This window comes from Alosa pseudoharengus, unplaced genomic scaffold (genome assembly GCF_046254945.1).
Source record: "Alosa pseudoharengus isolate Yale_2024_CS ecotype anadromous, Long Island Sound unplaced genomic scaffold, YU_APseudo_1.1 YU_APseudo_1.1_scf_3, whole genome shotgun sequence".
NCBI lineage: Eukaryota > Metazoa > Chordata > Actinopteri > Clupeiformes > Clupeidae > Alosa > Alosa pseudoharengus.
In genome coordinates, this window is record NW_027468718.1 from 40,099,511 (window position 1) to 40,123,573 (window position 24,063).

A 24,063-nucleotide genomic window follows, 5' to 3' on the forward strand; every position below is an offset into this window, starting at 1 on the left:
TTTGCCTCCAGGGGTCATGTTAACCCAGTTCATGTGCACACATGTGCACAAACAGATACACACACACACACACATTCACAGTAATCATACGTATGACCAGGGCCGGCCCGAGGCATAAGCGAACTAAGCGGCTGCTTGGGGCCTCCTGGCCACCAGGGGGCCCCCAATCGAGTTTTTTTTTTTTTTTTTTACATAATAAATAACGTAAACAAGTGACATCAATGAATGAATAAATGAAACAATTATCATTCAAATCAAGAAAATTATGATTTCATGATCAATATGCCTGCCTACTGCTACTGAGTCTGCCAGCCTTTGAGTCACGTGCATAAAGTAGACACCTCGGGTGCATATACAATTCGTGCAGACACTGCATCAAGTTCAACAATCGGAAGAGACGGTAATGTTAAGACAAGTCACAAAAAAGGACGTATCTCTCTGGTGCCGAAAACAGAACGAAGAAAATGACAGAGGAGGAGAAAAACGAGCAAGATACAGGTATGTTTTGCATGATTATTTACAGTATGTTTTGTGCTTGAGGTAGCTAGCTAGCTGTCATGATCTAATATAAGCCATCACCAGAGCTAAATCTCCGCCATCAACAGAGAAATGTCTCCCATTAATATATATTTATCTAGATGTATTTCAGATGTCAAGGATATTGGGATTGTTTTGGATGTTCAATCAAGCATGTACCCTTGCTCTAGGTGGGCTTATTATGTCGTAAATTAAAGTTAGCTAGCTGACTGAAGTGGACATTAGCACTACAGTAGCTACATGAAAACGTAGCTGAAGGCAAATTTACCACAGAGGGATTGTTTCTGATTTCGTACCTGAAAGTGTTGATAGTTTATTACTGCTCTATAATATGTGACATAGTGGTAAGTCTGATAGCAACAACAGACTAAGCCCAGGCTCCCAGTCCCAACCCAACCCACTGACTAGCGCGACTCTGGGCATCGGTAACGTTCCAGCTTCATAGGCAAAGATGGAACAGCAGTGCGCTCTGCTCTAAGATCTTTGGAGAGAGATGGTAGTGTTTGAGAAAATATACCATGTTGGGTGGGGAGACTTCTGTGATGAAAATAAACTTACATTTGATTAAGATAGTGGCAAGTGATGTAGCGGTGCTACCCTAACATTTAGGCTGCAGTAGATCACCATGTTAAGCGTTCACCATACTGCAATTAAGTATACTCTTTTGATTATGCCTCATTTGCCAATAGAATATGAATTGTTACATGTGGAATTGCTTGTTATTTGAGTGTAAGTAATGATAGCAAAATAAACTAATTCTGCTCGATCAACTATGCACTTATGCAATATTTTTTTTTTTTTCAGAGACACTGTTGAAGTCCTTTGGAGCACATCTCTACCTCTACCTGTATTTATTTAATCATTGCAGGTTCGTCCACTGCAGAGTTGCAGATGCCTAAAAACCAGGAACGAAGTAGGAATAATTATCTATTTTTTGGGACATTTTATTTTTGATTATTAATGTTTGTCTATTTTGTTTTTATTTTGTAGTTGAAAATTGCTCATTTAATGCACATTTGCGGATTTGTTCAGCAAATCTGTTGAAAAACAAGTCATTAAACTGATGTACTTGTTTACAACAAATACAAATGCTGTTGTATTTTGTTATTTGTCAATTCAACTTCAGTAAACCACCCTTAGTGCTTCACTTTGAATATGAATGTTTCAAATAAATCTGTGATTTTAGTACCCTCTAAGATTAAAAGGTGACAGGGTTGGTGTAAATAACAACTATATTAATACATTGGTTTACCAAGCACATGGGGCCAGAAGTCTAGATTGGAGCCCCAAAACATTTTTGGCATGTGAGCAAGGATGGATTACTGAATGAGCCTACCGAGCCCAAGAGGTCAAGGGACCCTGAACCCCAAGTAGTTGTGTGAATTCACTACCAATAAGTCAAAAAGCAAAAGGCTATGAATCTGAACAAATTTAGGTACTGCCCTTCTCCAGCTGACCATCCCAAAAATGCACCAGAATACAGGAAATCACATCTAACCCCCCCCCCCCCACACACACACACACACACACACACACACCCGTTTGTACCCACATTTGCACAAACAGGGTAGGGGGAGAGGGTCCTTATGCATCTGTGTCCAGGGGGACAGTAGTTCATAATCAGTCGCTGTATTAATACATAACCTCACTGAATTAATTTATAATATGACATTATAGTGTGAAGTTGTCAATTATCGCCAAGCACAGGTGACTGCGTTGTGGGAGGGGGCCCCCAAATCAAATTCTGCTTAGGGCCCCCAAAAGGCTTGGGCCGGCACTGCGTATGACACATACTCACACAGTAGACATATGTACGCTTCCATGCACAGGCACATACGCAGGCACGCACACGCACACACACACACACACACACACACACACACACACACACACACACACACACACACACACACACACACACCCACACACATAACATAAACATAACAAAAACAATCAAGAATTTCTCATAATTATGAACAGGCAAGATGGAGGTGGGGTTGTATAAAATGAATTTTACATGTGAAATCTATGAACTAATCATGTTTTGGTACTTGTTGTCTAGCAGATACCAGTGAGAATTGAGTGTGGATAATGCAATTTAGTGAGACAGTTAGAATCATATAGGCCTTTCAGCGTGATTTCTTTTTGTGGAAAAAATGTGCTGGACTGGGCGGCGGTCATATTTTGTACCGCTCTGCGGTACATCTAGTTAATATTGAGATGGTAAGGAAAACGTCATAGTCTCAAGGTTCACAATCCATGTTGGGAGAACGCTCTGCAAATCAAAACACGTAAAACCAGAGCAGTAGTAAACAAGGATACCGTTATATTTCCGTAAGAAAAAAACTTTCCTGGCAAACCACAGGACAACTAAAACCAACATTCGAACGTTCTGTGAGCTAGAAATTGTTAGCTGGGTTCATCTGTTACCCTCAATTTATAACCACCCCAGCGTGGGTTATGCAATTGAGGTTAGACTGCCAAGACTTATTCGAGTCTGGGAGATCCGTTGTCACATTTAACTGGAATTACCATCGCAAAATGATTTTTTACTAATTGAATATTAAAAATAATAATAAAAACATGTTTAATCGTATTGCATCATTTAATAAACACACCGACCATTCGCAAAAGTGTTTTTGGACTTATTGAAAATATCGGTTAAGTTTTGCGCAATGCTGTAATGGAAACCCGGGGCTCTTCAAAACGTGCGTGAGGCTGAGTTGTCAACTGCTTCTGCGTTGCTTGCGTAGACTATGAATCAGCCCAAGCACAACCATCCGCAAACCCCCCTTTCACTCACTGTATACAACGTAACCTGGAATAGTTCACTTGGGGAAATGTCAGCCACATTCAATGAGACTTCCACCAGAGGCTTTGGGTTAAACATTTGCCATTTTCATTTCTATCATCATTATCATAACTGTTGAAATTGTGTTTAAAGTATATATATATATATGGTACTTCACTGAACTCACAGACAACACGCTGATGCGTAGGGGGGCCTCCAACAAGCACGCCATTTCTCCTTGTCCGACAAACTACCCAACAAGAACAGCACTTTCTATAAGTTAAGCGGCAAACTTACAACCTAATAATGTTGGCAGTAAAGATGTCGGTGGGCTAAATATGATATATACGTCCAAAAAACGAATGTTTGACAGCAGAACAATACAAAATTGATATGAAATTGATTTCAGTTAAGACGAATGTGAAATGGGTGAAATAACCATCAGATTTTATCAACGCTTCAGGATTACGTAGAGCTTCAATGCGACTGATTCGACATTACCTTTGCATGTAAAAACAATTCTTAATGAGATATATACACGTGTATTCATTGTAGTAGATGAATAGAATAGGAAGACACGTGAACAGGTGATACCCAAACATAAAAAAAATTGAGACACGTTTATTTGAGTAATAATACCTTGTGGAAAGTCGTGTTCAACGTAACGCAACTGACTTTACTGAAATGTGGACTGACTGGCTGACCACCAGACAGATTCAAGGATGAACTGTGTGTACTGATGACTGAACCACCTCAGCCTTAAGTAAGTTGTCCAATCATTATCTGATCTAAATTATTTCATGCTTGCCATATTATACGACACAAATATGATAAAGCGTTAGTTTTAATTTGCCTATAGGCAGCTATTGCCTAAAGGTTGCGGAAAGATAGCTAAGATTGGACTAAGTTATTTTCCCTACCCATCATAACGGCGTGTTAGTGTTTGAAATGAGCTGTTTTGATATTTATTCTAGATCATTCTCCTTTTGTCTTTAGTCTGGTACGCGATGTTGAATGATGTGACATTGTATTGTGTTAACGTTAAATCAGGTTATCGGGCAGCTTGTAGTAGTCTAAAGCAGGGCTGGGCGATTATTTTTCCCAGCCCACACAAAATCAAAGTATATTTGGTGCAAAAGTGGCGAGCACATTTAACTGCAGATTTTGCATGCGCACACTAAAGTCATAAATGTGTAACAGTAAAGTTGAAGTTGTACATGTTTTTTTTATACATCTTGTTAACATAGGGGCTACGGGTTCACAAATCTTTGTTACAGGTAGCTTCTAGGGGTGTAAATCGGAGTCTTCATGACGATTCGATACAATATCGATTTCTTAAGCCAATGATTCGATTATTTTCGATACTTCAGAATTCCCCACGATACGATTCGATACGATTCAATACTCAATATTTTTACATGATATCTATGAAGTTTCAAATAAATCAACAAAAGTTCGGAATGTAGGAGCAGGTATCTAAAGCCTTCGTTATACAGCCTCATGTCTTTGCATATAAAAAAAAAAACCACCCGCAGCTTAGGAGTAGGTAGTGCGCTTACATCGGAGCCATAGACAGAAAAAGAAAGGTCGGAGCTGATGCTGAAAATAGATAGGCAAACAAACAGGCGGCAAAATAAACACATTAATCGATACTCTTGCGGACGAATCGATCAAACATAAATGATCACATTATCTAATCTTTCCTAACGATCCGCTATCAGTGTTGTAGTACTCGAGTCCGAGACTCGAACTCGAGTCCGAGTCATTAGCTAAATTTAGAGACTCGTGACTTGACTTGGACTTGAGCACTGAATGACTCGAACTTGGACTCGGACTTGTGCATTCGCACTCGCGATGACTCGTCGAGGACTCGACGAGGACTCGACTTTTTTTTTAAAATATATCATAAGGCTATAATTGTAGTATGTCATTAGGCTATAATTTGCTATATGATTTTAATATCTAAATTATTCGTAATACTATTTTTAGTTCAAGGGAATGTTAGGCTACTGCTTCGTGTCATAGCCTAGCCTAGCCTATGGCGATGGCAGCTTAAAAAAACATTTATTTCACTCATCTAGCTGAAATGAACGTAGAATGTGGCCTGTTGCGCAAAGAAATTAATTAGGCAGATGATCTACATCTCCGTTAACCGAAAGCTAGTTTTCATCTCTATTGTTGACGTGAAATATGTCTCCATAGTGTCAGTGAAGTGATAACATAATTATACAGTTGCCGGTAGCCAGTGTTCACGTCACGGGAGTCAGAAAGAAGCTACCAAGACGGGCCCTGCTCTGTTTCTGTCCCTCCCAAACTGGGCTAAAATTGTGTAGGCTATTTAACAGCCAGAATTGAAAAAAATGCCCGGGGGAGGCCCTTTTATGATCCACACTACCTCTTACAAAATAGGCCTACTCCAACGTCCATCTAGCTCTTGTGAAGTATGAACTTCTACAACACTGCCTATACAATTGTCAGCAGTCAGTAACAGCATAATGTTTGGCCTGTCTGATTGGGATGTGGATTGCTCATTTATTATGAGTAGGCCTATAGGCTATGGTATGGTATTCTCTCAGATATAATAAATACAACACATTGGGTTGGGCAAGAAATTTGGCAATACTACTTTCACGCAAGTGATGGCACCCCTGCTTGGAGACAGAAGATTGTCCGTTTTGCTTTTAAGGATTTCATCTGCAATGGAAAAAAATGGAACGACATGTAGGCTATGCTTACTTTAGTGCTGGACTTGGACTCGACTTGATCAGTAGGGACTCGACTCGGACTCGACGTGGATCAATAGTGACTCGACTCGGACTTGACTCGGATGAGTAGTGGACTCGACTCGGACTTGACTTGGAATTTTTTTTTAATGACTTGGACTTGACTCGGACTTGAACACTGGGGACTCGAACCTGGACTCGGACTCGAGGCATAGTGACTTGACTACAACACTGTCCGCTATAGCTGTCTGCCCCATAAGCAGGCCGTCAAAAAAACGTGTCTCTGTCAGCCTAGGCTCCGATATCTGTACACAAAAACAATTGCTATCAACAAGGGTTGGCAACCCACTCAAAGGCAAAATAAAGTGTTTCAACCAATAACCGACGAGATGCGTGTTTAGGAGAGTTTTAATTGCAGGGAGGGAGAGGGAGGGAGTAGCGAGCTAGCTCTCTACAGAAGTGACTTAAGTAAGCTACTCTGCATATGCATCAGTTCTCAATTTCATTTCCAGGGAAACATTTTTATGTTTTAGCCTATGTTAAAGTAGTCTATAGAATAAGTGCGTGTCTGGCTTGTGGGGGCGTGGCATCACAATGGTTGCTTTCCATCGTGATATTGGCCGTCCATCGGCCCATCCCTAATGCTATTTGTTGTATACATATTCTCAGCAGCCCCCCCCCCCCCCCCCCCCCCCAAAAAAAAAACAAAAAAAACAAGACCCTAGGTGGTTGTTAGACCGGAGTTTCTGGAGTAATGTTACTTAAGCTGATGTCTCTGTCGCTGGTGCCTCATCAGACATGAAGATTGCTGTGGAGGGTTGTTGTCATGGTGAGCTGGACAAAATCTACGAGACCATTCGTTATCTAGAAGATAGAGAGGACCTCAAGGTGGACCTGCTACTTTGCTGTGGGGATTTCCAGGCCGTACGCAATGAGGGCGACATGAAGTGCATGGCTGTGCCGACCAAGTATCGGCACATGCAAACCTTCTACAAGTCAGTTTTCCGTTTCTATGATATTTATTTAAAGGGGTTCTTAAAAATGTGTAATTAATGGTGTGTTTCTTGCCTTATCTAGATATTATTCAGGTGAAAAGAAAGCCCCTATCCTAACCATCTTTATTGGTGGAAACCATGAAGCTTCCAATCATCTTCAAGAGCTTCCTTACGGAGGCTGGGTAGCGCCTAATATCTACTATATGGGTAAAGATTTAGAATGAACAAATTGACAACACAGTATTGTGGATTTTACATGCACTCCAACAATATCGTCTAACACAAAAAAAAATAGGCAAATGCTAATGATTTGATGGATCATACTTAACAAAATGGCTTCTTTGCTTTCTAGGCTATGCTGGTGTGGTACGTTACAAAGGGATCCGTATTGGTGGACTATCAGGAATCTTCAAATCCCATGATTATAGCAAAGGTCAGGGAGCCATGCAAATGCTGTTTGAAGTACTTGCTTTCTTGTTGTCATGTCCATGGTAAATATGTAGCCTTCATGCATTGTAGGGCACTATGAGTTTCCGCCTTACAGTCCAGAGACACTTCGTAGCGTTTACCATGTCAGAAGCATTGATGTCTTCAAACTCAAGCAGGTGTGGTGTGCCTTTCGTATCCCCCATTTTTTGTCACATTGTGATTAACCTATACTCTGGGAAACGTAACATTTCAATAGAGATGCACCGATTGATCGGCTGGTGACCGGAATTGGCCGATTTTCACGACCGGCGACCACCGGCCGGTCAGTCTGAAACATGCCGATTTTATGCCGGTCAAATGCACTCGTGGGTCGCACATGAAACATCACCCATCTGAGTTTGCAAAGTTTGAAGGAGCTAGCAAAGGCCAGCCCTCAGGGCTGGATGTACAAAGAAAGAGCTAATACCTAGTGTTTATGCGCAGAAAGTGAACGCTGTGCTTTACGTGGAATTAACAAAGCTGTCAGTTCATTAGGCTACGTAAACAGCGATCATCACCGCCCTTCCCTGCCGCTAATTGTGTGCCCACAGCTGAACCACAATCGCAGCTGAACGGAGTTAACCGATTGCGACATTAAAAAGAATCAAAGTTAGCGATCATAGGCTAATAATAAGATGTCAACAAGCAGCGACATACAGAGTAGGCCTAGTAGTTCTACTCCACTTAAAAATACTTGAACTATTTACTGCACATAGACTAGGGCTATGCCTTAATACTAGTCTAGCAGATTCGGAAGTGGATGTTGTGAATGTGAACATACGATAGCCTATTAGAAAGGCAAACAAAAGTTAAAGTTGCTTTTGACATAGTAGCCTACAGTAAAGAAAACTGGTGCTCGGAATAGCCTACTAAGTCAGCTGTCTCAAAGTTTCTATGCATTAACCAGAATTTGGATTAATGTTTTTCACCGCAAAACAGACGCACACTGTTTTCATACATATGGCGGAGCACCTAATCAATCGCTATTAGCACTTTTCCTCCCCTGTGTTTGCGTGATACTCCCACTTTTCCCTCACCCTCCCATATGAGAAACTGCCATCTGTTCCATTTTTTTTAACAGCCATTCCATTATTGATAATTTCATTAAATGTCTATCGGAATCGGCTAAAATCAGTATCGGCAGATCAAACTCTACGAGAAATCGGTATTGGCCCAGAAAATTGCAATCGGTGCATCTCTACATTTCAATATTAGTAAACTAATAATTGTAATATGGACATAATGACTGAAGAGTAGGTCTTGATTTCAGATCCAGATGCCAATGGATGTGTTTATGACTCATGACTGGCCCCAAGGAATCTATCATTATGGCTGCATGCAAGAACTGATCAGGAAGAAGAAATTCCTTCAACAAGAGGTTGAATCCAGTACCCTGGGTAGTCCTGCTGCAGCTGAGCTTCTGGCTCACTTAAAACCATCCTACTGGTTCTCAGCACACCTACATGTCAAGTTTGCTGCTCATGTGGAGCATGAGGTGAATGGGATGTAGGGAAGGGGAGATGTTGACTTATAAGCAGCATATAAGAGCATAGAGTGGCACTTTCCAAGAAAAGATTACAAGGACTTGTAGTCAAGTCAACGCTATTTATATAGCGCATTTCATACACAAAGGTCATTCAATGTGCTTTACATAAACAAAAGCAAACAGGAATAGCTAATAAAAGCATAGAAGGGCAATAGTCAAAGAATATTTAAAAAAGTAAAGAATAAAGAAGAAGAAAACATAAAACACATAAGGTAATAGTACATAAAAGCATAAAGGGCAATAGTTTAAAAGTGTTTGAAAAGTAATAATTAAGCGGTAGCTGACTTGGACAACGGGGGGGGGGGGGGGTGGTATTAAGATCGTCTTGGTAGTGTATAGGTTAGAGACAGCTCTAATTGAGTGCCTGTCACTTAAAGACGTTCGTGAGGGAACCCTTGCAATTGTAACACAGTTGAAAGGCTGCTGATGTGTGGATGCAATTCATAACGTTTTCTACATAGTTAAAATAAAGGTTTGTACTTCTCCTTGGGACAAGCACTTTTGAATTTTGGAAAACACTTTTCCATTTACATCGGGATTTTGCAAACATTCAGTGTCAGAGTCAATAAAATGAGCCCTTCAACGAAATTGACAAGCAGCTGTAAGTAGGCTAAGCATGCTAAATTCGACATCCAAACAGTATTCTAACGTTAGCTTTGAGATACTGCTTGATTGCACAACTTAACTTAGTTTAGTCTCTTCAATGTAGCTTACTATGTTGTGATAAGATCTTAGCAGAGTTCACTTCAATGCAGCAGTTTTGAACAAATTTGCGCAGCATGGTCACAATGCTAAGCGGATTTCAATCCTTCAACAATCATGAATATTTTGTTAAATGCACATTCAGAGAAGGGGCAGCGGGCTACAAGAGAGATTGCCTACATTCTGTAAAGCGCCATGATACATGTGTTATGTTTTGGCGCTCTATAAGCACAATAAATTGAAATTGAAGAGAGTGGGGCGGGGCAAGGAAAGGCTGCGTGCGTAAAAAGCGCAGGTCAATGGCAATGCAAGGATTTCATCTTATATTTAATTTAGATTAAATTAAATTAAACATAGGATATTAATCTGTGGCGGCCGATTTTTATTTCGTGGCACCCCGCCACAGATTAGTCAATGTATGAGAAACACTGTACTTCACAGAATCCCCCTTTGCCCAACTAAGGACAGCAATAGTACTACAAGGAACAATAGTACTCACCCGAAGAATGCTCTGTGAACTGGGCAATGAACATTTGATCAGTTAGCAGAAAGCTTCTGAGAAAAGTTTGGTCTTAAATCTAGATTTGCAGAGCTTAGAGCTGCAGCAGACGAATTGGTTATTGACTGGATTATTACGCCTGAATGAGAGTATAGTTCCATGTCACATCAGCCTAGAAAATCGCCACGTTTCATTATCCATTGGACTTATTACACTTTCTAACTTGAGAGGAGACAAGTTTTAAAAGTTTTTGAAGGTAGGAACTGGTAGAGCATTCCACCAACGGGGAACAACAGATGTGAAAAGTTTGGATTGCGTTGAGCATATAGGTGGTCAAGCCAGGCATTCACATAAGTGAGTGCAGAACTGGAGACTACCTTGAAGGCAAGCCTTAGCATTTTAATTTAATGTGGGCAGCTACAGGTAAAACATTATGTATTTTGATATTGTAATTGTTTGTACCCACTATAGTTCATGGCATTGCAGATTTGTTACACATTTCGTCTAAAATATGAAAAGAAAACCCAGCACTTTTCTTCACTCTATCTTATCAAAGTGTCATTTTCTTTAGGCTCAGGGTCACAATACTCCTCGTACTACAAAATTCCTGTCGCTGGATAAGTGCCTTCCTCACAGGGACTTTCTACAGGTGAGCATTTTATCTACATAACACATGACCAAATTAGCATCTTTTTCTGTGTCCATATCTCGTTTCTCAAAGTAATATTAAGTACACTACCGTTCACAACATTGGGGACACTTAGAAACAACCTTGTGTTGTAGGGGAAAAGTATTTAAAAGTGTATTAAAGTGTGTTGAAACATGATACCGGGTGTGAACGTATGTCTCATAGACCATCTCGGCAGAACATTAAGTGCAACAAACCTTGCAATCTCTCTTAACTGCATAAAACAGGTTAAGATATGATTAGTCTACAAGACCTTCCATCTTCCCCTCTCCCTCTCACACAGGCGCGTGACAGAGGGTGCGCTGAAACCTGCATTCCCGCAACATTCTTTCATTAGACAGATGCAGTTTTGTTAAGTTCATGGATGCATGATGCATCCTACTGGTTCTCAGTTATTATTATTAATGATAATTTTCAACTTTCTTTCATTAGACAGATTTCTGGTTCAGTTCATAAAAATTTAAAGTAGGCAACAGACAGATATCAAGGGTTTAAACCGATTGAACACGTCTGTGTCAATGTGTGTGCGTTTCTTTCCGCGGGCGCGCGCGGAGAGAGAGTTCAGGTTAGGCTACATGATGTAGCTTATTACTTGTGTTTTACCTTTAAATACATCAATAAAGAATAAAGGATCTTTCAGTTTGTTTATGTATTTAGTAGGCCTAGCCTATGAACCCAGATAGCAAAATCAGATTGGCAGATAGTGGACCGCTGGTGGTATGCCACTTGTGCTCCGCCGTTGGACCACCATCTCTTTAAATTTAACTTGTCATGAATAGTAATAAAATGATATATGGCGTATTAACTGAACAAATGAAAAAGATTTTAGACCAATAATGGCGGTCTGCCAGCCTCTTGCTATCTGGGAAACTAGATTCAGATTAAATTAATCCAACATGCTAGCGAGCCAAGCCTAGAGCAACAACTCTTTGTTGAAGCATATAGCCTAGGCCTACAGTGCAAAATTGTTTCAGTGTTTAGTTAATAAGAAAGCATTGTCTACCTCAATATGAACTACAAAGGATAGCCTAGACTATAGGCACATTGTTTTTTTTTTTTTGTCGGGTCGGATTCGGGTTATTAATCAGCGCATATTTTTGAGGGTCGGGTGGGTGCGGATCAACTCTCCTGACGGTTCGGGTGGGTGCGGATGTTAAAAAAACTTAACCCGCGCAACACTATAGTCTACTGTTATTTCAATCGTGCATTCTTCTCGATATGAGCTAGTTAGAGATAAAGATAGCCTTGCCATAATCTTCTATCACACAGGTCTGACTAAATTCGAGGTTTCACTCCAGAAACACTTTGTTGTAGCCTATGGACCTTACCCAAAACTTGCGACAACAGGCTTTTACCCTTAAAAACTGTCATAGTGTAATATGCAGTTTCTGGCATCCATAAGAAAAACAATTGTAGATGAATGGTCAACATAACTTAACTGTAGCTACATCTGACTCATCGTCAGGGAATAGCAACGTTACTCTCCTTCAATAACATGACGCACAACTTTATTTTCATACATTCATTTGATTAACAGGCTAGACTTTGAATTAATTTGAAAACAGGCTTTCTGTTCATTGTATCACATTTTGTTTTCAGTTGTCAAAAGTTATGGGGGTAAAATTAGTGATAATCCCCAGTTCAGAAAACCATGCTTACGTTTACGTACACCATCTAAAAAAGACGCGCAAGTCAGCACTCAGCTGAGAGCTCAAGAATCAGTTAAATCGCTAACAGCCGGCAGCTCCGTTTAAAATGTCTCTGCGTAATTGTCAGATGTGATAAAATGCATTCATATTCCACTTTTTATGTCATAAATCTATTGCTTCAATTTGTGTTTTATGTGATGTACCGATGCTGGGTTCATGCCGTTTTGCGCAAGTTTAAAATGTTTAGCGACTGCGTAATTTGAAAAAGTTCCACTATTCATGCCATGAATGTAACATACATATGATACAGCTTTGCAGTTGTCCAATATAGTCAATCTATTGTCTCAATTGTGTTTATTGTGACACGCAGAAGCTACATTCATGCATTGTTTTGCTCTGGTTGAAAATGTTTCTGCGTAATTTGTCAGCTGTGATCAAATGTGTTCAAAAATTCCACTTTTATGTCATAAATATAACTTGCCTATGATTAATATATAGTGTATCTAATCTAGGCCTCTCTTATGTTCAATCAAATTGGCTTTGCCCAGCCGTTTTTTTTTTTCTGTGCCTTCTCATTTGAACATTTCTATATGCCACTGTTTTAGATTCCAACGTAAATTGACCAAGAAGAGCCAAACGTCTTTGTCTACTGCATTCAAGATCATTGAGTCTTTCATCTAAACTGCTCCCTCTCTTCAATTTCCCTTCCAAATTACTTTTTATTGTCCAAAGACGTTGATCACAAGAATCCGACATTCTAAGCATCGACACATAGTACTGCACTATAAGCGCTTTCAGACATACGTGTAAGACCGGAGGTTCTGCCGATGTTAAACGGTGGGGCCGTATATCTGAACGACATAACCGGTCATATGGAAGTCCGAATTCACCCGGTGTTTATACTACCCCCGACCTAGTATTTCCTCCGGACATTATGTAAATGTGCTGTGTCTGAACGAGGCGTAGAACATGCGGTTAAAATTCACACCTAGTGAGAGGGCGTGTTGGTGACGTTTCTTTCGTGCGTCCATGTGGTTAAATCTGACTTAAATGCCAGTGTTATGATGGAGTGGCATAGTGCTGTCCAGAAAATCTCCGACATGGAAAGATGCAGACATCACGGACATCATCTACTGTCCATGAGGGCATACAACATTTTGATAAAACACATGAAGGGAATGGCACGTTGTAGCCTACAACTGCATGGCAAGGCCAAACGAATTCAAAAGACTGAATCATCATAAGCAGAAGGCGCTGAAAAGGCAGTAGCCTACAGCGACGTCATTGACGACAATAACAGGAGTATTTAATAAATTGTTAGCCAACACGGTTTTCTGTTCATTGATAGCCTTAGGCAGAATTAGGCTACAGAAAAGAATACAGGATTTTTTTCTCTCCCGGCAGTAAAGACAGTAGATTCGTGTTTAAAATTAAATGAAAACTAAAGGTAGGCTATAGGCTAATTATGCATATGACCATCCAGAGGAGGCTGGTGATCTGTCAAGAATGATGAAGATCGTAAGATACAGATGGTTTTATTGTTGCTGTCATTATTACCACAAACACGAATTGACAACGAAACCATGGCGATCGTGGGTTATATCTTGCCTGTTTATTAGGCCATGCACAGCCCTGTCAGAACTCCGTGTAGCATGCATAGTGGCAGTTTTCATAAACCATAACCAACTAGTTCGCACTTTGGATATATCGTTGGATTGTGAAAAGCCCAATTTCGAATAACTACAGTACAACAGATGAGGTAGGATGCATCTTTTGCAATTAGAATTTCGTGTTGGTGAGACCTGTTGCCTATCAGTAGACATGTCATCTCGAGTTCCACGACAGCTTAGCTAGTGCCACCGAAATATGACACTGAAATCCTCTCACTATTGGAGTCGCTCAGATAGAAACAGCTGTAACGTGGTTAGGACACTTGCTGTGGAGTGGAGACGCCATAAGTTAGGTGTGGTTTTGACAATCAGAAAAGCAATATACTGAAATAGTTTAATGATGTAAAGTCAAGTGCTGGTCTGGTGTGTGTGCACGCAGTTTTTATTGATGAGTCGGAGTGGCAAGGGCATTATAAAACGTCTCGCTCTTAGGCCTACTCATACACCGCGTTGAAATGGCGTAGCTGTCTAAATTCAAATCATATCATGCTAGGGGAGAAATCGTGGGACATCCATTATTTTGTTATTCAGCACCCATGGTCAAAAATTCCCGCGCGCCTGCATTACGTTGAAAACAGATAAATGTGTTTACTCGAAGCACACATACAAATACTGTATGTGCGCACTTACGTGACCATCCTACTTCAAGTATTAGCCTACGCACAATAGATTTCTCTTCTTTAGCCTATAATACATAGGCTACACTTTGTAAACAAAAACCAGCTGTGACAGGCGGCGGCCGCATATATTCTGCGTCATATATCTCGCATCTTGTGAACTCTAAGCCCCCACCCCTCACTCGACAACCACACGGAGATTCTGTAATGTGCGTGTATGTCGTTCACACATACGTCCGTATAAGGTCAGTATTAGGTCCGCAGGTTAGCATCATATCTGAATCATCCGAAGGGTAGGACCTCCGTTTGACAAACCTCCGCATGTACTCCGGAGGTTATATCTGAAAGCGCTTTATGATGCAAAGCAACTTCATTTGCATTTGTAGGGTACTAAAAATCTGTGCAACAGCTAACCAAGGTGCAGTCGGTTCTCACACACCTGCTGCATCTGAAGGCCCACGCATAAGGCCTACGACTATCACTCTACATGCCTCCTGTTGCATGTCACGTTTTAATTTGCTAGCTGGTCCTGCCTCCTGGCTCCCTAAAATGCCAGATCATGTGAACAGATCAGCAGGCCGGCAAATTTTTAGACACATGATGCGGCAAAAAGACGGCTCCTCTTCTCGAGAATTTTGCGTCATCTTTGTGTAAAAAGGGCTATAATGACACAAATGAATGAAAAATGTGGTTTTCAAATTAAAGGCATTAATGCCAATCACTATAAGTAGTCTCTGATGCCCCTGTATCAGTGGTGGACGAAGTACACAAATCCTGTACTTGAGTGAAAGTAGAGATACACATGGTCAAATGTTACTCCAGTAAAAGTAAAAGTCCTCCTTTTACATTTCCACTTGAGTGGAAGTATAAAAGTACTTGCCTTCAAATGTACTTAAGTATCAAAAGTAAAAGTCCTGAAATGTATTATGCCTAATACAGTTGCATTGTTGAAATGATTCGGCACAGACATAGGCCTTCATTGAGCCTTTCTCCTCCATTCAAGGACAAAATAAGCTAATACTTGTTGTATGTAGAAATAACTAAAAACAAACTAATGTGATATCTTATCTTAGATACTTCAAAGTAACCACATTTTTCTTTGTTAAATGCTTTACACTTTCGGACCAAATCAAGATGTTCCCTTTTGTGTTTGATAGTGTCAGATTGTCTATCATTGTCTATCATTTGCTTGATGGCGTCAAGAGGCTAGTTATGGTAACATCAATATTGTGAAAAGGGGTCAACAAGGTACAGTAAATAGTGCATATGACAATAACATAGGTTAGGCAACACCATTATTTAAAGCCTAGCTCGCTTAATAGAAAATATACATGTACACATGTATTTGTACAGTCTTTTTTCCAAAAGGAACTTAAGCTGTACTTCAGCTGTCACAAAATGTAGTGGAGTAAAAAGTAAGATATTTGGCCTCGAAATGTACTGGAGTAAAAGTAAAAAGTTTAACAAAATTGAAATACTCAAGTAAAGTACAGATACATGAAAAAGCGACTTAAATACAGTAATTGAGTAAATGTACTCAAGTAATGTCCACCACTGCCCTGTATACATACTGTTTAGGTAGGCTACTGTATAGTTAACTTTGGCCTTGATGCTTGATGGCATGTGACATTTGTACCCCCCGGCCAAATACGCCTAACCGATTGCCAAGTGGCCTTGTCCCTAAAATGGTGAAATTCCAGGCCTGGCAAGGATAGTCGAATAATCGGTTAACCGTCCGAGATATATGCGTAGCATAAGGTAACATAAGCATAACATGCGTGACTTCTATGCTATGCTATGCTATGATGGATATAGAATTTGTCCCCACCAATGAAGAACATTTGTATCCTACCTACGGTCTACTAACTGAAGGAAATGCATTATAAAACTGACAGTGTCAATGAAACAGTAGAGTTTTAAGAGTTCAACAGTGCACTTTGTGACTTTTTGTCTGGAAAAAAGTGCTATATAAATAAATGGTACCCAAACATTGGAGGTGCAAGCTAACGGTATACACACATACAAAACATTTGAGTCTAATTTAATTCCATAGAAATAGTGCTTCTAATGTTTGATGATTTTGGCACACACGTCACATGGAAGTGCATGTGCTGTCAGAAGTTGTGGAAATTAAAAGCTGTCTCATTCTTGGGTGAATGTGGGTGTGGTGTTGTGTTGTGGTGGTGGTGGTGATGGTGACCTGGCTGTTCCCTTTTTCAGGTTCTTGAATTGGCAGAGCGACCAGGATCTTCTGAGCAACTGGAATATGATCCAGAATGGCTGGCTATCCTTAAAGCTACTGACAGCTTGCAAAAAGTTTCCCCCAGTATCTGGTTGCCTCCTGAGGACAACGGACTACATGCAAAGTTGGTGGCATAAAGTCTTCAAATTATCTGTTTTTTTATGATTGTCTAACTTTTTTAGGCTCTGTGCTCTAGCGTAGTGATGAACTTCCGTTTTTGGCAAGCTTGTTTCCTGTTCGCTGTCAACAAGCACCTGAAGATGAGCGCTTTAGTTGTACCAAAATGTTTGCTTAGGCACGGAAAATCCTGCCCTCCTGTTTTTGTGTAGCCACTGTGCATGTAGGCTGGCGTTTTTAGGAAAATTGCTTTTACGATTAGAAGCTCTGTTAGAGCATGATGAAGGTTCTAGCACCCGATAGAAAAGCGTTTTAGATGAATGGCTGACATAACGTTACTGCATCTGACTGGTTTTCAGAGAATTAGCTACATTGTAACACTGCCACACTGATGTGACGCCCAGCATCCCCAGCTAAACTGACGCCTATGTTCAGAAGAAAGTTCTTTGTTTCTATCACTGTTGTGCTTTTTTTGGTTGTTAGGTTATGGGTACACAGGCAGGTCATACTCTGAATGACAAGGCTTCTTGTGAACTTCTATTACACAGGTCTCTTTGTTTGCATTAATTCATGCATGCATTCATTTTCTGAATGCCTCTTAGATTGGTAGGTTGAGTCTCTCATTGAATCCTATTAAAATGAGTGGTTTTCTATCCCTTTTACATATGGGGAGCAGTTTTACTATCAAATCTAGCAGTAGGGCCAAACTCTGTATGAACTACCCAGTTAAAGTTTGATGTTTAAATGTTAATGCGGTGTCTAAACTTCAGTGTGATTTGCACTCAGGTGGGACTTTACTGTTGCCGAAGCTGATATGATGGAAGTTGTGAGTGACCTGGGGGGTGACCTCTGCGTCCCTGTGAATTTCTCTCTTACTGTCCCTTCATACGACCCCATCCACCCTCAGCCCTATACACAACCATCTTATCGAATTAACCCACAGACTACAGAACTCTGTGCTACCCTTGGACTGACCGACATATATGCTCAAGCTGGGCAGACTAGCCAGTTGAGACAAAGTGCAAGGAGAGAGGATGAGGACAACTTGGGCAGTTGTGAGGAATTTCCTTCAAACCCTGCTGACACATCAGAGCTGTCAGGCTCCTATAACCCAGATGAAATTTCCATTGAAGATGACTGGGACGAGGACAAAGGAGAGGAAGATGGAATAGCAGGGGAAAAGGTAACTGATGATACCGGATTGGAGAGGGCAGTTGGTGTTGAGGAGATTGACCGTGAATACAGTTCTCAGCCCTCTGGGTCACAAATCCTCCCACACTCTCTTTCCACCAAGGCTGAAGTAGTCAACCAGTCCCCAGGCTCCCTCTCATTACAACTTCCTCTGCCCACCCAGTCCACTTCCCAGAACCTGCCTCACCCAGAATTGCAAGAAGAGTGGGTAACACAGCCACCCAAAGTGCACAAACGTTGCAGTGATGAAAAGGATGTAGGTAAGGATGGAACTATTAAGATTAAGAGAAGAAACCAGACAATCTATATAGCCAAGCAGGACGATGGATATGAAGAAAACTGAATGTCCATCCTTATTGTTCTATGGTTGGTTTAATTCCTGTGAAAACATTTTTGTCAAAATACTGAATTGTCTGTATACCAAGTTTAGGATCTTTTCTGTATTGTGTACATTCATCTTATGTTGTATTTTCACAATTTCCCTAAGACGCAATTTAATACTTAAGTAGACTGGCTTGTTTTGTAATCATAAAATCTAAAACAGAAGAAGTTACTTTATTGTACTGCTCTCTACTGGGTTCAGAATCTGATCTGAATCTTAAGTGATATCCTTGTGATAATTTATGTAATTGGCAGTAATAGCTAGAACTCATTTGAGGTTTCAGATTTAAAACACCTGATTGTATTTAGTATGGTTAATTAAAATTTGCATGGATATCTTCAGTATCATAGAAATAATAGAATTAAGATAATACTTAATGATCCCTAGGGAAATTATTTCTTTGCATTTTACCCGTCCATGGTTAGTGAATACACAAACCCGGAGTGGTGAGCAGCCACCTGGCCTAAAATGTCATGTCGTAAGGAGTAAACATGCAGGGGGACTGGTGAGTGGAGGGGTTATTTTGCTGTGTGAGCAGTGCGTGGTGTCACTAAAAAGAGAAGGTGAAGCGTGTGCGTCCTTACACTACAACTGGCGTCCCCAATTAACCTCTACCCTGAGTATAGAAGCACTGGGTAAACTTTTTTTTAAGTATATTTTTTGGGCTTTTTTATGCCTTTAATGTGATAGTTGAGAATGACAGGAAGCGAGTGGGAGAAAGTCTGGGTGGGATCCGGAAAGAACCACGGGGCGGGAATCGAACCTGGGTCACCGGCATACGGTGCAGGTGCGGTTGCGCCACAGCTGGGGCCCTGGGTAAACTTAAAGGTACACTATGCAAGACTTTCACCTTAATATAACCTTTAAAGCCAATTTAATGGTAAACAAATTTGTAATAGTTGAATCATTCACCTAGCATAGCTATACAGCATAGACGTAGCGAGTCGCTACCGGGAAAACCAGCCATGCAACTTCAAGAACAGCAGCCCAACAAATCTCGCAAGAATCGTGAAACATTACCTAAACCTGCATAGTGTACCTTTTTAAAGCTTTCCATTTCAATTCAAGAGATTAAACATTTAGAGAAGTATAACACTTGCATACACTATAATACAATTAGCACATCAGTTTACACTTTCAATTACCTACATGCTGCAGGTATAACGAAGCACAAGTGTGATCAGTTGATCTTAACATAAATAATTCCCATCAAAGGAACATATCTGGTGTGAAGAGAACCAGTGGAGAGTTGGTCAGGTGTCTTGGTAAGTAGCCTAACTTGGCCAATGATAACAAAAAAATTTTTTTACTCTTTTCAAAATCTCACTCTTATCAACTTTTAGATTAATAAAGCCAACATAAAGGTTCAGAAGCTTTAAAATAGCAAACATGAAGAACAATTTGGAGGCATTACTTGCATCTAGACAATGTCGTAAAATGCCTTCACAGATTACCTTAAAAGTAGCCTACAGTTAACTTCGCAGATGATAACAATGTCCTCCCTAGTTCTATTCAACTGGCCTTCCTTATGCCTTGTTTCCACCATGTCCATAAATCCGTCTGAAATACATGATATGACCTCTAGTGTTCATCGTAACCCTTTACACCAAGCTTTATGTGCGTTTGTGACAACGCTCCTCCGGTGTCATGTTAAGTTATGCTGCTTGTCGAGGTACTGTAGTGTTTAGCATTTTTGATACATTTGACGCTATTCTGCAAGCTAAAAGGTTGCAATTTGTTGCAGATGACTTGAAGATGAACTATGCGCTTCCTGCTGCTTTTCCTCCAGCTGAAGAAGACATCAACTCTCGCTTTTTACTTTCAAGTATTAAAAGAAATTCACACAAATCCCTAAACCAATCATATGGCTGGAAAGCTTATGATAGGACTTTTAGTTTTCAATAATAAAATTGGTTGGGTCATAGTGGAGTTATTAGACTGACAGATAACAGCTGTGGTAGTCTATAGCTCAGCAACTATCCATTTTTCTCAGCGACCAGAGGACACGTCAACCGACTCTTTTTGGGGAAAGGGGGAGTTTTGTGTTTAGTGAGTGCTGAAAATAACAAACTTATTCATCTTATATTCTGCCTTTAGGTATCGAAAAACATTCAAAACAATACATAGACTTGTCAAACGTGTCTTTCCCCTAACTATTTTGTGTTAATCATAACTACAAATTTAACCTGACATATATACACGTTAAAGAGCAACTTGCAGGTTGGAAACCACTAGAAAGAAAGAAAAAAGTTTAACTACGCCAGAAACAACATATTGATAATAAACAGTGAAAACCCCTGTGACGGGCCACAGCCCTATAATTATGAGCCACCTAGGCAAGATAGAGACCAGCGAGAGAACAGGGGAATGAATGATCTCAGTGATAACAGTGGCTAACGCTGTGTCTTCGTCATGTCATTATCGGTTTGATATATGCATTTTTAAAAAGACATTTTCAGACAAGATGAAGTATAAGCCAAAGGATGACAACAGACCCACTAGTCCGAAGAGGCAACAATCGGCAACCAACTTGGAGACCACATGATGACGGCACCACTGACTGCAATGGATGGACTCAGGATGGTGGATGAAGTTGTTTATGTGCCTGCAGAGAGTCATGAATACTATTACAAGTTTCTAACATTAGTACAATTACAATCACTGTATCATCACAAATTAAAAATATAGAATTATAAGGTGTGCATAAAATAATGAAAAGAAACGTGGCATGAAAACATGAATGTGCCTCTGAATGTAGGTATACGAGCAAAATACTTTTCAGAGAATCTGTATCTAGGTCGAGGGCTCTATTTTAACAATCTAAAATACATGGTCTAAAGCATATGCTTTAAATGCACTTGGGGTCATTGTGCCTCACATGGCACACTTCTGTACTTACAATACCTAATTTGAGTGTTTCATCTTGGCTACATATCTGAAGGGGAGGAAGCATTTTCAAACTAGTAATAATCACAGTTGAGGAAACTGGAGTAGCAGCAGTGGAAAACACACTTTACAGATTTTCAAGTTATAACATAAACTGTTCATGTTATGACACTACGAACATGTCACTATCAAATAGACAATACCAATAGTTATTAAATGTTAAACATTTCTGTGAAGTGCACAGAGTTGGTTTTAAATTTGAGACAACACTGTTAAAATTTACGCACAACACGAGTAAGCACACAGGGCACTGCATTAAAGTGTACTGACAGAAGTGAGCCATCTGAGACAAAGTGGGTGTGTCCAAGTCCTCTTTTGCTAGTTTGACAGCGGAATAATTGATCAGGAGCATGGTTCACAAGGGTTTGTTTAGGGTGTAGCATCTGTCTGACACACACACAAATCCTTTTTTATCGTATCATACTGATTAACTAGGTGCAACACCCAACCCGTGTCCATGTAAACACTAATTACATTAACAACAGTGGCAGGTTTAAACACACCTGGCTACATGGACGGATTATGAACTTTCGGGCCCCTGGGCCCAGATGTATTAAGGGCCACCCACTAATTATCGCATATATGTGTTTTTAATTTGTTTGATGTGATTTCCTGTATTCTGGTGCATTTTGGGGATGGCCAATACTTTTCAATTCAATCAGATTCATTGCATATGATGATGATAGCAATATTCACTCATACACACTAGCACAGTCTTTGCATTGTGCTGCCACTTGCATCATGTATGCAAAGACTGCTAGTGTGTATAAGGGATTATTTATTCACTCATTGACAGAGCGACCACACAATGAAAGTCTTTAATCTTCCTTACAGGAAGTAATTTATTATACAAGCATTAAAAGGATACTGAAAAAGTAAATATAATGCACAGAATAAAATAAAGTTTCCTATCTAATTACTATGTGTAGCCCTTCTAAAGCTGTTTCCACCTGCAGCGGTTATGAGTAAAAAGTTTCTCTAACCCTTAGAACCCGATTGACGCAAAGTGCGTCAAAAAAAACATCCTTTCTGCTTCGGAACTGTTCATCGCAGCGAGATGAAACCTTTATTGCGTGACAGAGCAGAAGTGGGGCTTTCCAACGAGACTACGCACTTGTCACCTGTGCACCCATTACTCTTGTTTGAATTACTCGCGCTCGCATAGATATGGCAAGCATATGAGATGAAAGAGGAGACACAGGGCTATCCATTGTTACCATGTATATCGATCCTTCTGCCTTTACTTTGTTCATGGCAATGCAGTAAAAAGTTGTTGTAGAGAATCATTATGAGTGCTTACACCATAGGCACACACAGGCTAACACACAAACTCGGCTCAAGTCAGGTCAGATCAGTTCGTGTCACAGATATGGAGCGCAGAAAGGTAATTTTTCATCACTAAATAAAAAAATGCCATTTATTTCTGTAAGGCGCACACCACATATGTCTGTAAATTGCTCAGCCACAGAGAATCCCTCCACCATGGCAATGATATTGCCAGATTCAGGACAGTCTGCTCTACACACACATGTAAGGCAAGTCGAGCTGCCAGCTTGCAGTGGTGAGATACATGTCAAAATATAAGAATTTTTATAATACGCTTTTTGTATTTTTACAAAATTAAATCAATGCAAGTATTAATACATGAAATTGTGGCAGATTTGGGTAGCCTGGACTCTGCTGAAAAAAACAATATATAGCATGTGTGTATGGCACTTACAATGACCAGGATAAACTAAAGGTAGTGAAAATGCCCTTAAAACAGTCTACGGTTCTAAGGGTTAAAGAGGTGCTGAATGCATGTTTCTGCTGTCCGGCAGTGTCTGAAGAAGTGTGAGTCTGTGTACATTTATTTTTCTCCCCTTTTTATATGTTTGCCCCAGACTTGTGCAAAATTCCAGAATTGAATTGAAACTGGCTCTTAAATTCCAATTCAATTCTTGAATTTCACTTGCATTTCAATTGAGGTAGCAAACAGGAAGCAGAATTGCAATTTGAATTGTGCACAACCCTTGTTTGCGCCCTATCTGTATATGGTGTGTTGCTATGTGCTTATTCCTGATAGGCAGGCCTATTGTTTTTTCTCTTACGGAGTTGTCAGTCAGTTTTTGTGGTATGGCCGTGTGAGACCATCCTGATCTCGCGAGCTTTCAAGGTTTCACTCGCCATCTGGCGGAGTCAGGTTATTATCTATGTGCCTGTTTTCTGCACAACATTCTTCTTTAAGTTTTCTATATTGTTCATAACTACTGTCAAGCGTTCTAGTAGTTATAATTGTTCACACAAGCATTTTCTTCACA

The 24,063-nt window shown here is 40.2% G+C and overlaps 2 protein-coding genes across 6 annotated transcripts in view; one reads left to right on the forward strand and one right to left on the reverse strand.

The window, feature by feature from the left end:
- Window positions 1–3,746, reverse strand: part of armc8 (armadillo repeat containing 8) — a 253,834-nt gene extending 250,088 nt beyond the window's left edge. For all 5 annotated transcript variants that reach the window (XR_012981938.1, XM_076264244.1, XM_076264243.1 and 2 more), the window contains exon 1: window positions 3,516–3,746. Coding sequence is in view for 4 of the 5 variants with exons in the window: in XM_076264244.1 (XP_076120359.1) it covers window positions 3,516–3,560 (45 nt within the window). In the remaining variant the exon portion in view is untranslated. The remainder of the gene's footprint in view (window positions 1–3,515) is intronic.
- Window positions 3,747–3,989: 243 nt separating this feature from the next.
- Window positions 3,990–19,158, forward strand: dbr1 (debranching RNA lariats 1). The gene is made up of 9 exons (XM_076264242.1): window positions 3,990–4,091; window positions 6,848–7,046; window positions 7,129–7,253; window positions 7,399–7,479; window positions 7,566–7,651; window positions 8,785–9,009; window positions 10,833–10,910; window positions 17,106–17,251; window positions 18,031–19,158. Exons 2-9 carry the CDS (start codon window positions 6,850–6,852, stop codon window positions 18,776–18,778), a joined length of 1,686 nt encoding a protein of 561 aa, XP_076120357.1. The 5' UTR covers window positions 3,990–4,091; window positions 6,848–6,849; the 3' UTR covers window positions 18,779–19,158.
- Window positions 19,159–24,063: the final 4,905 nt, after the last annotated feature.